The 13,228-nt window shown below is 36.0% G+C and overlaps 1 protein-coding gene across 1 annotated transcript; it reads right to left on the bottom strand.

Annotated features, from left to right (window-relative positions):
* On the bottom strand, positions 1–11,236 carry LOC121431302 (histone H4-like). Its single transcript, XM_041628812.1, has 2 exons — positions 11,054–11,236; positions 1–153 (listed from the first exon to the last, which is right to left on the bottom strand). The coding sequence occupies exons 1-2, from the start codon at positions 11,234–11,236 to the stop codon at positions 1–3; spliced, it is 336 nt and encodes a 111-aa protein (XP_041484746.1).
* Between the last annotated feature and the right edge of the window lie 1,992 nt (positions 11,237–13,228).

Genomic DNA, 13,228 nt, shown 5'->3' with positions numbered 1-13,228 from the left:
TCATCTTAATTTGACCCACATTGAGAGTGTTGGTTTGATGTTCATCAGTGAGATGCCCTCACAGGAGTATGGCAAGCCACCATTGTCATAGTTCCTCATATCAGAGGCATTTACACTGTCCTTCCTCTCTAGATTACTAATCAATGTATCAGACTGTATTTGATGGAGGAAAGAGATCGACTTTTAATTTCATTAGACTGATATTTTCCCTGTGATTGTAGATTGGGTGGTCATTGCAAGCTAGATGAATTGGATTCTGTGGAGAAAATGAGCACACCGTTTGGTCAAAACAGTGATGTGTGGACCACTGTTTATAGTATTCATCAATATGTTGAAAAATAGCATTCCAGGTGATGATGATGTTGCTGGCACTCCATATTTTTGGTTACATAGCCCAGTCACTGGGAACTGCTTCCACAGAACCCTGGCTTTGTTCTTTTTCAGTCTCCCATTTCAAGTTAATTGTGATGCATGTGTTGTAAATATATTTTGTGAAATCTTACCCTTACAAGTTATCTTCTCGGTGCTTTTTGTCTCACCTGCGAAGCAGAGTGAGACTATAGGCGCCGCTTTTCCGACGGCGGCGGCGGCGGCGTCAACATCAAATCTTAACCTGAGGTTAAGTTTTTGAAATGACATCATAACTTAGAAAGTATATGGACCTAGTTAATAAAACTCGGCCATAAGGTTAATCAAGTATTACTGAACATCCTATTAGAGTTTCATGTCACATGACCAAGGTCAAAGGTCATTTAGGGTCAATGAACTTAGACCATGTTGGAGGGATCAACATCGAAATCTTAACCTGAGGTTAAGTTTTTGAAATGTCATCATAACTTAGAAAATATATGAACCTAGTTCATGAAACATGGACATAAGGTTAATCAAGTATCACTGAACATCCTGCACGAGTTTCACGTCACATGACCAAGGTCAAAGGTCATTTAGGGTCAATGAACTTTGGCCGAATTGGGGATATCTGTTGAATTCCCATCATAACTTTGAAAGTTTATGGATCTGATTCATGAAACTTGGACATAATAGTAATCAAGCATCACTGAACATTTTGTGCAAGTTTCAGGTCTCATGATTAAGGTCAAAGGTCATTTAGGGTCAATGAACTTTGGCCGAATTGGGGGTATCTGTTGAATTACCATCATAACTTTGAAAGTTTATTGGTCTAGTTCATTAAACTTGGATATTATAGTAATCAAGTATCTTTGAACATCCTGTGCGCGTTTCAGGTCACATGACCAAGGTCAAATGTCAATGAACTTTGGCCGAACTGGGTGTATCTGTTGAATTACCATCATAACTTTGAAAGTTTATGGATCTGATTCATGAAACTTGTACATAAGAGTAATCAAGTATCACTGAACATCCTGTGCGAGTTTCAGGTCACATGATCAAGGTCACAGTTCATATAAGGTCAATGAACTTTGGCCATGTTGGGGTTTTTTGTTGAATAACCATCATGTCTCTGTAAGTTTATTGGTCTAGTTCATAAAAAGTGGACATAAGAGTAACCATGTATCACTGAACATCTTGTGCGAGTTAGAGTAGTATTCAAAGTCAGCACTGCTGCTATATTGAACCGTGTGGTGCAGGTGAGACGGCCAGAGGCATTCCACTTGTTGTGTTATGTTGCTGTTTTTTGTTTGCTTGATGTATTTAATGGACCAGAATAGAAATCCTTGGTTGTTATATAGTCATGGACATTTATCATAATTATAATTATATGATCATTGCACAAGTTGGTCCAGGAATATCCTCCTTCAGGACTTATACAAAAAAAAATTACTTGGAAATATGGCAATATGTGTGGAGCATTGTGGCCAGTGGATTAGTCTTCGGACTTTGAAACAGAGGGTTGTGGGTTTGAATCCCAGCCATTGCTTAATTTCCTTAATTAGACTTCTCTGCATTGCATGAATAATCACTTTAAATTCTAGAACCTCTTGAAAAGTTCAAGGGCTTTCTCTGTTTATAGACAGCACAAACAAAATTAGGCTTGTATGGTATCTACCTCTGGCATTAAGTTCTTTATGTTTTTTCAAACATATATTTAAAGATTTTCAATACAGGAGTATGTTCATTTTGAGAGGTTTCCCTTCCTGTATGTCTTTTTTTAATGTTTTACTAGTTGAGTGTTACATCATATTTTTTTAAAGATGCCCTCTACGATTACACCCTTATGCAAGTGTTATGGTGTACCGGGTGAGTGGTAGTGACTCTTATGCTGTTATCGGAGGTGCATGTCTTCAGATCATTTTATGGCACCAGTGTCCTTTGGCAGGCTGTCATTCTACACTTCACCAATCTTTTTTGTGTCAAATGGATGTCAAGTAGGATGTGAATGCTCCCTAGGGACTGGAGAAAGCACATATATTGAATTGAAGGTTTAAAGGTCAAGTCCACCTCAGAAAAATTTGATTTGAATCAATAGAAAAAAATCAGACTAGCACAATGTTGAAAATTTCATCAAAATCGGATGTAAAATAAGGAAGTTATGACATTTCAAAGTTTCGCTTATTTTCAACAAAATAGTAATACGAAAGAGCCAGTTACATCCAAATGAGAGAGTTGATGATGTCACTCACTCACTATTTCTTTTGTTTTTTATTGTTTGAATTATACAATATGTCATTTTTTACAAATTTGACGATTAGGACCTCTTTGCCTGAAGCACAAAATGTTAAAATAATGGAATTCCACCTGTTCAGGGAGGAATGAAACTTCATTTCACATGACAATGACGAGAAAATAAAAATATTTCATATAATAAAATACAAAAGAAATAGTGAGTGAGTGATGTCATCAACTCTCTCATTTGCATGCAACTGGCTTGTTCATATAACTACTTTGTTGAAAATAAGCGAAACTTTAAAATGCTATAACTTTCTTATTTTACATCCGATTTTGATGAAATTTTCAGTGTTATACTTGTTGAATTTTTCTCTTGTTATTCAAATCAAGTTTTTGTTGGGGTGGACTTGTCCTTTAATTATTTCTTCACAGCCAGTGGCTGAATTGAGAAAGATTTACAAAGTAAAAACATAATATAAAAATAAAAACAGTGAAATATTTGATGTAAATCATAACTGCAACAACAGTGAAAGTAAAGAAACAATTAATATTCTAATATTTGTGTTCAGACAAACAGACATCTGATGACTGGATATACATGTCGTCAATACTCATATTGCTCTCATTTGTTGTTTGGAGAACATCTACCAACAGTACTGCAAAAAGAAATAAATGGTATATATTTTTTTCTTTTTGTAAATACTCTTATTTCTCCTTGTTTCTCTGTTATATTTGTATTCCATATCTCTCTACTCAAGCTCCTTTCAATATTTTATTTTACTACTTTCGATGTGGTCAAACTCTCCCAGTATTTAATAAATGTCCTATGTCATATTAGTGATCATAAAATCATGAAGAAATGGATATTGGATAGGCATGTGCTATCTACCCCAGATATGAAATGAGCATGTATATAACTAAAAGAATATTTTCTTTCATTTCATAGATATTTTCCATTTGTGGAAGCGTCGTGGTGTAGCGGTTCTGACTCTCGCCTTGTAATCAGAGGGTCGTGTGTTCAAATCCCACCATGGCCTAGCGTCCTTTGGCAAGGCGTTAATCCACACTTTGCCACTCTCCACCCAGGTGTTAAATGGGTACCCGGTAGGATGTGAAAGCCTAAATGTAGTATGCCTAGCAATTGAGTCTTGGAACTCTTGTTGGAATGCTCCCCAGGGAGTGGAGAAGGTGCATACATTGTATGCGGGCATGAAAGGATCCGATGACCGGGGTAATATGTCTGTAAAGCACTTAGAGACGTTGTTCCGACGTATTAAACGCTATATAAAGGCGGAATATTATTATTATTTGACAGATAATTATAATAGTATAGTCTATATAGTAGCACGACAACTTTGGGCTATTGGAGGTTATGTATTTTCTTGCTGCACCATACCCGGCTATGGCTGAACTGGTATATCAGTGCTATTGCACTGAGGAATGCATACTATTGGTTGCCTATTTACCTTGCCAAGGTTAGTGTGGCACAACATGATTTTCTTGATGAGAGAAATCAAGATCTTGTTTGAAAGAGTGTAGACCTCAGACACCCATGGAATCACTAGAGTCTGAATCACTACCCCAAGAGATTGGAGGGGGAGAGAAAGGGAAAGAAAGAAAAAGAATGAAAGATTCTGTCTTTTCTACTTTGTATTGAGAAGTTGTTTAACCACTGGTATGGGGAGAGAAAGTATGAGGGAGAGAGCTTGAGAGAAAGAGAGTTGTGTGTGACAGAGAGATAGAGAGGGTGTTTGTGTATGTGTGCGAGTGTAAAATATATAGAGAGAGTGTGTGTGTGAGAGAGAGATAGAGTGGGTGTGTGTGTGAGTGAGAAAGATAGAGAGAGAGAGTGTGTGTGTGAGAAAGAGATAGAGTGGGTGTGTGTGTTAGTGAGAAAGATAGAGAGAGAGTGTGTGTGTGAGAAAGATAGAGTGAGTATGTGTGTGTGAGTGAAAGAGATAGAGAGAGTGTGTGTGAAAGAGATAGAGTGTGTGTGTGTGTGAGTGAGAAAGAGAGACATACAGAGACAGACAGATGGAAAGAGAGTTAGAAAGTTGTCCCCTTTTTCTGTTTCAATTGTGAATGAGCTCTTTGCCAATATCAAGCATGTACTTGTAACCATTGTGGTGTTTCAAATTACAGTGTATGGCATCCATTCCTATACAGAACACAACTTTTGTCAAATGCCACCGTGTATATGAAATGTGTATATTTTGTCCCATCCCTTATTGAATTCCATAATCCCGTTTGTCCACTACTATATATAGATAACCATTTTCCTCGTTGATTGGTCAATACTACTACACATCACCTTTGTCTTTAATGTGGTCTGACCTAAAGAGACAAATGGTCACTTAAGATTCAAACAATAAGTGACCAGCAACTGTCCCTTTGCTTACCAGAGGTCAGTGAATTAATCTGATAATGGATACTGGGCTCTGTAATCAGATTTAAATCAGTGCAGAGTGCTTGCTGGACTCTCTGGTCACTGAGATTTCCTTTGAAAGATAATTGTATGTATTGTTGATAGATCAGTTTATGAATACCATTTTTAAAATGATATTGACATACCATTTGAGTTTTTAAAATCTAGTTAATCAGAGCTAAAGACTAAAATTTTAAATGGGGGGGGGGAGGATATGTAATGCAATATTTGAAAATACATATTTAATTAAATTTTGATTAAATTAGTTTTAATTTGTCTAGCTAAGTTCAACTAATATTTTGCTGCTTTTTTGTATAATTGAATATAAATTTGATTGTGATTTTGAAGAATTATATTTATTAATTTTAAGTGGTGCATCATGAAAATGATGTTATTAAAATATTATTGTTATCATTATCATTATTACTACTACTACTATCGTTATGCTTTATATCTTTTTATAATCTAATTATTTTTTTTTAGGTGGGAATAATTTTTCATTTTCAATTAATTAGAATCATTCTCTTTATTTTGGTATCTATTTCTTCTGTTTTGAGGGTTGATCCAATTGATAAAATAAGTATTAAAGAAAGTAATCTTGTATTAGGATTCATTATAATTTGGTAAATATTCTTAAAAAAATGAATAAATAACCTTTTGAAATTTAAAAATATGTTGATGTGTGGGTAGGGTGCTTACTCCGATTTGATACTGGAGTCTTGAAATGGTCTGTATATTTTCTAGTATTTATTTGTTTATTTATTTTTTTTTTTTTTTTTGGGGGGGTTCATTTTATGAAATTCTACTTATCTCTTTCTAAAAAATGACATGTTATATCGACATTTGAAAGGTTGGAGGAGTTACAACCCTTTTCTAAGTGTTGCATTTACCACTTTAAATGGTTTGAACCAACACTTGAAAATATTGGAGTTAGCTTTATGCAAAGTTGGAAAAAACATTTGGAAAATGTTGTTATTCCAAAGTTTAATTCTTGAGAGTGCTCCTGCTCTGGGAGTTCTGAAAATACTGAACCTTTACACATTATTTTTTCTCTATTGTGCAAGAATAATAAGTAAATCTGATAAAATGATAATGATGGAATAAAGTATTGTGATATTCCTATCAAAGTGATGTAATGAGATCACAAGAAGGCCCAGGTGAATCAAAATTTGTTTTGAGGTCAAGGAAATTGATTTAATCTTTCTAATCTGATTGATACATTTTGTTTTCAATTTGGAAGAATTGGAGATTATAACACTTTAAAGAATAAGATTGCATTTTTTTTATAAATGTTTCCTTTTGTATGAATAAATTTTCATTTTCCCCAATGTATTTAGGCTAAAATAGAAATGTAGTTGCTGTTAACCATGGAAAACAAACCAAAATACAAATTTCTCAATTTCTCTCTGAAAGAGTAAAGGGGGAGGAACTTAATATTTTATACAAATATGTCAAATTGAAATAATTTGACTGATCTTGGCAAACTTTAACAAGTTCATTTAGAATTCGCTTAAAGATTGCTCCAGGCTGAATATATTGGCTGAGCCATAAGTGGGGAGCTGACCATGCAAAAAATAGCAATCATATGGTCACTTTTACGTTTTTGTCTCGCCTGCGTAGTGGAGCAAGACATAGGCATCACTATTTCCGGCGTCGGCAGCATCGGCATCGTCGTCAACAATTGTTGTACACCCAATAACTTTCTATAGCTTTGAGATGGGATCACAAAATTCATATCTGAGGTCCATCTCCTGAAGGCACAGGTCAAGTTTGAATATGAGTCGAATTTGAATAAGGTCAAAGGTCAATGAACTTTCCATGACTGGCACTGTGCTGTGTTGTACACACGATAACTTTCTATAGCTTGGAAATGAGATTGCCAAATTCATAACAGAGGCCCATCTCTTGAAGGTGCAGGTCAAGTTCAAATGTGAGCCGAATTTGAATAAGGTCAAAGGTCAATGAACTTTCCATGACTGGCACTGTGCTGTGCTGTACACACAATAACTTTCTATTTTTTCGAGGTAGGATTGCCAAATTCGTACAAGAGGTCGATCTTTTGAAGGTGCAGGTCAAGTTCGAATGTGAGTTGAATTTGATTAAGGTCAAAGGTCAATGAACTTTCCATGACTGGCACTGTGCTGTGCTGTACACACAATAACTTTTTATATCTTCGAGGTAGGATTGCCAAATTCATACAAGAGGTCCATCTTTTGAAGGTGCAGGTCAAGTTCGAATAAGAGTTGAATTTGATTAAGGTCAAAGGTCAATGAACTTTCCATGACTGGCACTGTGCTGTGCTGTACACACAATAACTTTTTATATCTTCGAGGTAGGATTGCCAAATTCATACAAAAGGTGTGTCTCTTGAAGGTGCAGGTCAAGTTTATAATTTTATACTTTTTAACACGAACTCAGTACTCTCTATACCTGAACCAGACTTTGTATTTTACTTGTTTATTCTTTAAAAACTGTTATTTAATGAGCTATAGTTTTTGGCACCATTTATGATATTCACACAAATTTGCCAATGGTACAACAGAAAAGCTGTCAAAGTTTCTTAAATGTTACCCTTCAGATTTGCTGCATGCGCATGTTCTGGTAATACTGTAGACTGTACAAAACAAATTGAGAGAAGTTACCGTAAGTAACGGTGTATTAACCGCACCCGTGTATTAACCGCACCCCCGACTTTGGACTAAAAAAAAAAAAAAATCTTCTCACATTTACATGCATATTTGAGGTACGAAGAAACAATATCTAAGTTTTTTAAGATTTCAAAGTATCCAAAGAGATTACCGGTATGCAGATATATGCTGTTCTTGATCAATTCATCTACAAATGTTAGAAAGAAAGAACGGTCCCGACAATATTGGCAACTTACACACTCGCTCACCTCACAGTCACAGTGTACACACACAGCACTGCCATTACATTGCAAACTACGATACAGTACAAGTCATGCCAGTACATCTTATCAAATTATGATCTGTGTCTTTCCCAGGCCCAGCGTAGGAGGAAGAAACATTCACATTTCTTGCATCACAATCTCACAATCACTTTCAGAAATTTGATGTCTTAGCATGAATTTTGGATACGGGATTATAGGAAGGTTCAAGAAACAAAGAAATTGGCATTTTTTCCATTTGTTTTTTACGGCTTCTTGCCGTCTCTCTCGTGCGTGGTTTACCTGGTATCTTGTGACAATCAAACAGGAAGGAAAAAAAACAAGCTGGCGCGAAACGGGACTTTGAATAGCGCCAGCTTAAGTCGCACTATAACCACATTACAACGCAATCTCTAAGCTCACTCAACTCTCGCTCAGCGGTGACAAAATATTACCGAGTATGCTTGGCGTCTCTTTAAATTCGCCAGGGAACTTCACTACTTTGAACCGAGAATAAAGTCAAAATTAGTGTCATGAAGGTGGGTGCGTTTGTTATGGACAACATTTAATTAATATTGCAATAATCGCTTCCCATTACCCGCGGCTCATACCCCTCTAAACGACATTGCCTGGGCGGCTACGCCCGGCCACTCGATGTGTTGTGAACTGGCAGACATCGTACATGTACGGGAGGGGTTACGGCGGGCTGGCTGAGACCCGTCACCGTGTATAAACCGCACCCCCGACTTTTGCTTCCGCCCCGCCGAGAAAAAGGTGCGGTTAATACACCGTTACTTACGGTATGCCCCTACCATCATCCGACATAATGCTAAAGATTGGCATTTCATTACACCTGAATAATTAATTTAATTTTACAATTTTACTCACATTATTATCAATTACTTTCTTTTTCACTAACATTCATTTCCACTTGCATGGAAATAATTGTAGCTTCATAGTATTAACAGCATTCTTAGTTTTATCTGATTTTCTATGGATAAAGTAGGCTTATACCATTAATGCATATGTAAGCTGTGAGAACCACAATTCACCCCCTAAACTGCTGACAGCCTCAGAAGTCATATAGCATAGTTTTGACATGCAGTCTCTTCATGACTGCAATATACAGGCGAGACAACGCTTGGCGTTTGCCTTGTTGTATATAGTTTTGGGAAAAAAGTGGGGGGCTGACCTAGATTTATGACCTAGATTTATAATTTCCATTTAATATGTATCAGGATTATGTTTGACTTACCCTAATTATTAATTTCAAATGAATTTGTGTAAATGGGTTACTTGGTACAGTAGTATATTGTGCATCTGGAGGTGTCTTATTACATAATATACAGCCTTGTAATTAGGCAAGCATGTAATTTGAAGCTTCACTCCTGGTCCGTAGTCTAGCATTTGATTTACGAGTTTTAATTAACTTAATATGTGTCCAGTAGATGTTGCCAAGAGTGTAACCCTTGCTTATACAAGACATGATTCATTGATGATGGTGTTTGGTTAGTGGTCTATGGTTGGTTCGCTCTGTATGACTGTGTTCTGGAATGCTTGAATATGATGGTTATGTAATATGATTCGTCTGTTCTAAAGGCACTTGTCAGAGATGACTTTGGCCTTTCATAGTGATACAATCATGACAACCAGTGCACCGTCTCCATCATTACCTGTCTTTTGGCTATGATCACCTCTGACATTGAGAGCACTCCTCCAAGCACCCACTTTCCCATCGCTACCTTCACCTCCAAAACGGTTGCGACATAATGGCATCACCACAAATAACAGCATTACCTTGATTAACCTCCATAATGAACACACTGACATCTTAACACATCACCATTAAGAATATCACCGTTTCCAAGCATTGCCCCTATAGTAAGAACCGCTACCACTTGTACCACAGTGACTGTTGCAACACACCATCACTACCATCAAGCCACCAAGGCTAACAATACAGTAATCATATTCATTAAGTCACCACCACCACTACCTTCATTGCCACATCATCACTAAGTACATCATGACCTATATCCCAACAAACCCCACAACACCACCACCATCCTAACACACTGCCACCACCACCACCACCACTGCTAATGCACCAACTCTGCTATCACCATTGCATAGACATACTACCATCAAAAGTGCTTTTAAAATTATTGATTTTTTTTGTGTGTATAACCCACATTCCTGAGGGGTTCACATCTCCTTCAGATCGCATTGTATGCTTCATTGTTTCCTTGTTTTGCGCAGGAATTAACTACAGGTCATTTCAGAAATCTCTAAAAACTTACATCTTTTCTAAGTAGTCATTTTCTTTTGATCTATTTCTTATAATACACTGTCCCATCTGTGTTGGCGATCTTCAGTGTGATCGTATTTCAGCTTAGATTTTATGATTTCACAAAGTTCAGTTTATGTAACTGTACCAGATCTAGATCCACGATGATGTAGTCATACTTAACCTTGGTTTTACAGACTTTCTCAGGAAATTAGTGTTTTACTGCAACTACCATCATTTAGCTTGCAGACCTTTAAATTTTCAATTAATATATTCAAGGCAAGCTTTATACTCCCACTCATGAAATTCTTCATCTATTTTCCATGTTATAAACAAACCTTAAACTGGGGCAGTGACAAGGACAGCTAATTAAACAGCGGTTTCCGATGTAGCCTTAGACAAATCACTTGTAATAGTGCTACACAGCCAACTAATAAAACAACAAGAACAAAAACCACAACAACATTGTTATCTTTCTCCTTCCTCTGAAAAAATAAAGATGAAAAATAGATAGTGAAAATAGGTGGCAACCCCCTCCATATATGAAAAAGATAGATATACACATCTACAAAAATAAACAAAAAGTTAAAAGATAGAAATATAGAAGAAATAATAAAACAAAATAATAAAAAACTGGAAAATATAATCAAAACAATGAAAAAAAATAATGAGATGAAAGTATATAATGAGATAAAGTATAAATAAATGAAGAATAAATAAAAGAATTATAAATAAACACAAAAATAATGATAGAAAATAAATAGTTCGGTGAATAAGAAAAATAAACCCTGAGAAATCCCCCAGACCTATATAGATGAAAAAAAAAACTACACATGTATCGTTAAGTTGTAAGAAAGTGATTTCTTACAACTTTCAGTACACCGCGTGTCTCTTCGTAGATGAGACCAGAGATTCTTTTGACTCCACCTCTTCTTGCTAGACGGCGGATAGCAGGCTTCGTGATACCTTGGATGTTGTCTCGTAGAACCTTGCGATGACGCTTGGCACCACCCTTTCCAAGACCCTTTCCTCCTTTTCCGCGACCAGACATCTTGATGAATGAGAGCTAGTTGTTGTACGATACTGAAGACTGGATGTTACGCTGTATTCATCTTTTATGAAACAACAAAAAATTGAATGATGGAAATTGATATTCTCCAGCAAAATAGGGATAAGGAGGGGGAAAAGTTTGCTCTCTTGGTTCTACTGCTGCTCCTTCCTTTGTAATTCCAAAGTCCAGAAAACAGGCTGGTTTGAACTCTTTTCAATCTCTTGTCACCCCCCCCCCCCTTGTCTTTGGTTTTGGAACAAACTCCCTCCATCTTATTTCCTCTCTTCTCTTAACCTCTTCAAAAAACATCTCAAAACACGCTTATATAACCATTAACCTTAACTTGTCTTATGCAATCAACAGCGCTTCGTATCCTCTGGAAAAAGCGCTATATAAATCAAATTATTATTATTTAAAAATCTTTAGAAAACCAAGAAAAGAAATATTGCATAACATACATTTAAGACACATGTAAAGTTATTCAATTTTTTAGGTAATTACAATTTTATTAGAAAAGCAGGAAAGGTACAGATGTGCATAAACAATACCATGATTAATGTATACTAATTTTTATTAACAGTTTTATATACAAAAAATGTATTTACATCAATAATTTTTTTCATTTAATTATACTCTATTTTCTGCATTTACACTCAGACATTTCCTCTTATAATTTTAAGAAAATGATGTAGTACCTTTTTTCTTGAAATGATATTAACAATATCATTTCTTTTTGGTAGGTAATATGTACATTATCTCAAAACATTAAAAAAATTATCTGCTCTTAAATGCAATTAATTATCTCTCGATATTCATGGCAAGATTTGCAGATAGGCCTGTGGGGGATATGTCTGATTTCGATGCTTTGTGCAATATGCTCTGGTACTGCACAGGCAAAACACATGCAGAACAAACTATGTGTTATCAATAAAGAGCTGCTATGCTTTCCAGAGAATATGTACCATGTATCTACCAAGAAAAACAGATATTGCAGTGATTTAAAGAAAATTTGATTCCAAATCATCAATTGTGAGTTTGTACATGTATTAGAAGAATGCAGATGCTATTACCATGTGTATGTGTGGAAGCACAATTTGCAAATCATCGGCATAAGGGAAAACCAAATAACAGGAACACAAATTATGAAATCAAACCTGTGCAGTTGTTTGTTACTTTAATACCAGGAAACATTATTAAACATAATTTTAAAATGTTGGGCATTCATGCCTTATGTTTACCTGCTCTAAATGCAAATGAGACTTTCCAGTCCTAAATCACTCTCCTCTTGGATTGATAGAAGGGACCAATCCTTTTGGAGTGAACTGACATGTTCCTGACATGTTCACTCAAAAACGAGGTAAAATCCACTCTCAAAAGATGCAAATCTCACCCAAAAAAGGAGTGGGATGCTCTCACTCCGAGAAGAGTGTAATTGGGAATCAGAATACCTCTTTTGCATTTTTAGAGGAAGGTTCTCCCTTTGCAAAGCATTGGGGGGGGGGGGGGGTGGTTTGGTGTTAGTGCTGGTGTTGGTGTCATAAGTACATGTACACATTAGGTTGACTCATCTAGCTACATAACCTAATCTGAGTTAACCAAAAATGATCCAAATCGTCAACATTGAGTGAGATCCAATCCAGGCCCAACTTCACTTCAAACTTGGTGCTGAATCAAGTAAACAGCTGAACTCCATCACCAACACCAAGGGGTCAACACCAAACTTGATATCACTGAACATGACCTATCATAATTGTGAATTCATTGGGATAAGAATCACACTGGTTGATGTAAATGAAGGACCACAACCCTGGGTGATTCAATTACACCTTGGAGATAAAACATAAAGACAAATGGTGATAATGATAATACTGTACCTGTGTAAAAATTAACACCATGTATTTAAAGTAATTGATGTGATCATCATTAGACTAGTTGTGTAATTTCAAAACCTTTGTTTTTTTGTGGTGCAGTTTTCAAAACAGTATGATGTTG

This window comes from Lytechinus variegatus, chromosome 17 (assembly GCF_018143015.1).
Source record: "Lytechinus variegatus isolate NC3 chromosome 17, Lvar_3.0, whole genome shotgun sequence".
In the NCBI taxonomy this organism is placed as follows: domain Eukaryota; kingdom Metazoa; phylum Echinodermata; class Echinoidea; order Temnopleuroida; family Toxopneustidae; genus Lytechinus; species Lytechinus variegatus.
Note: the sequence above shows the minus strand (reverse complement) of the source record. Positions and strands in the feature narration are given on the sequence as shown.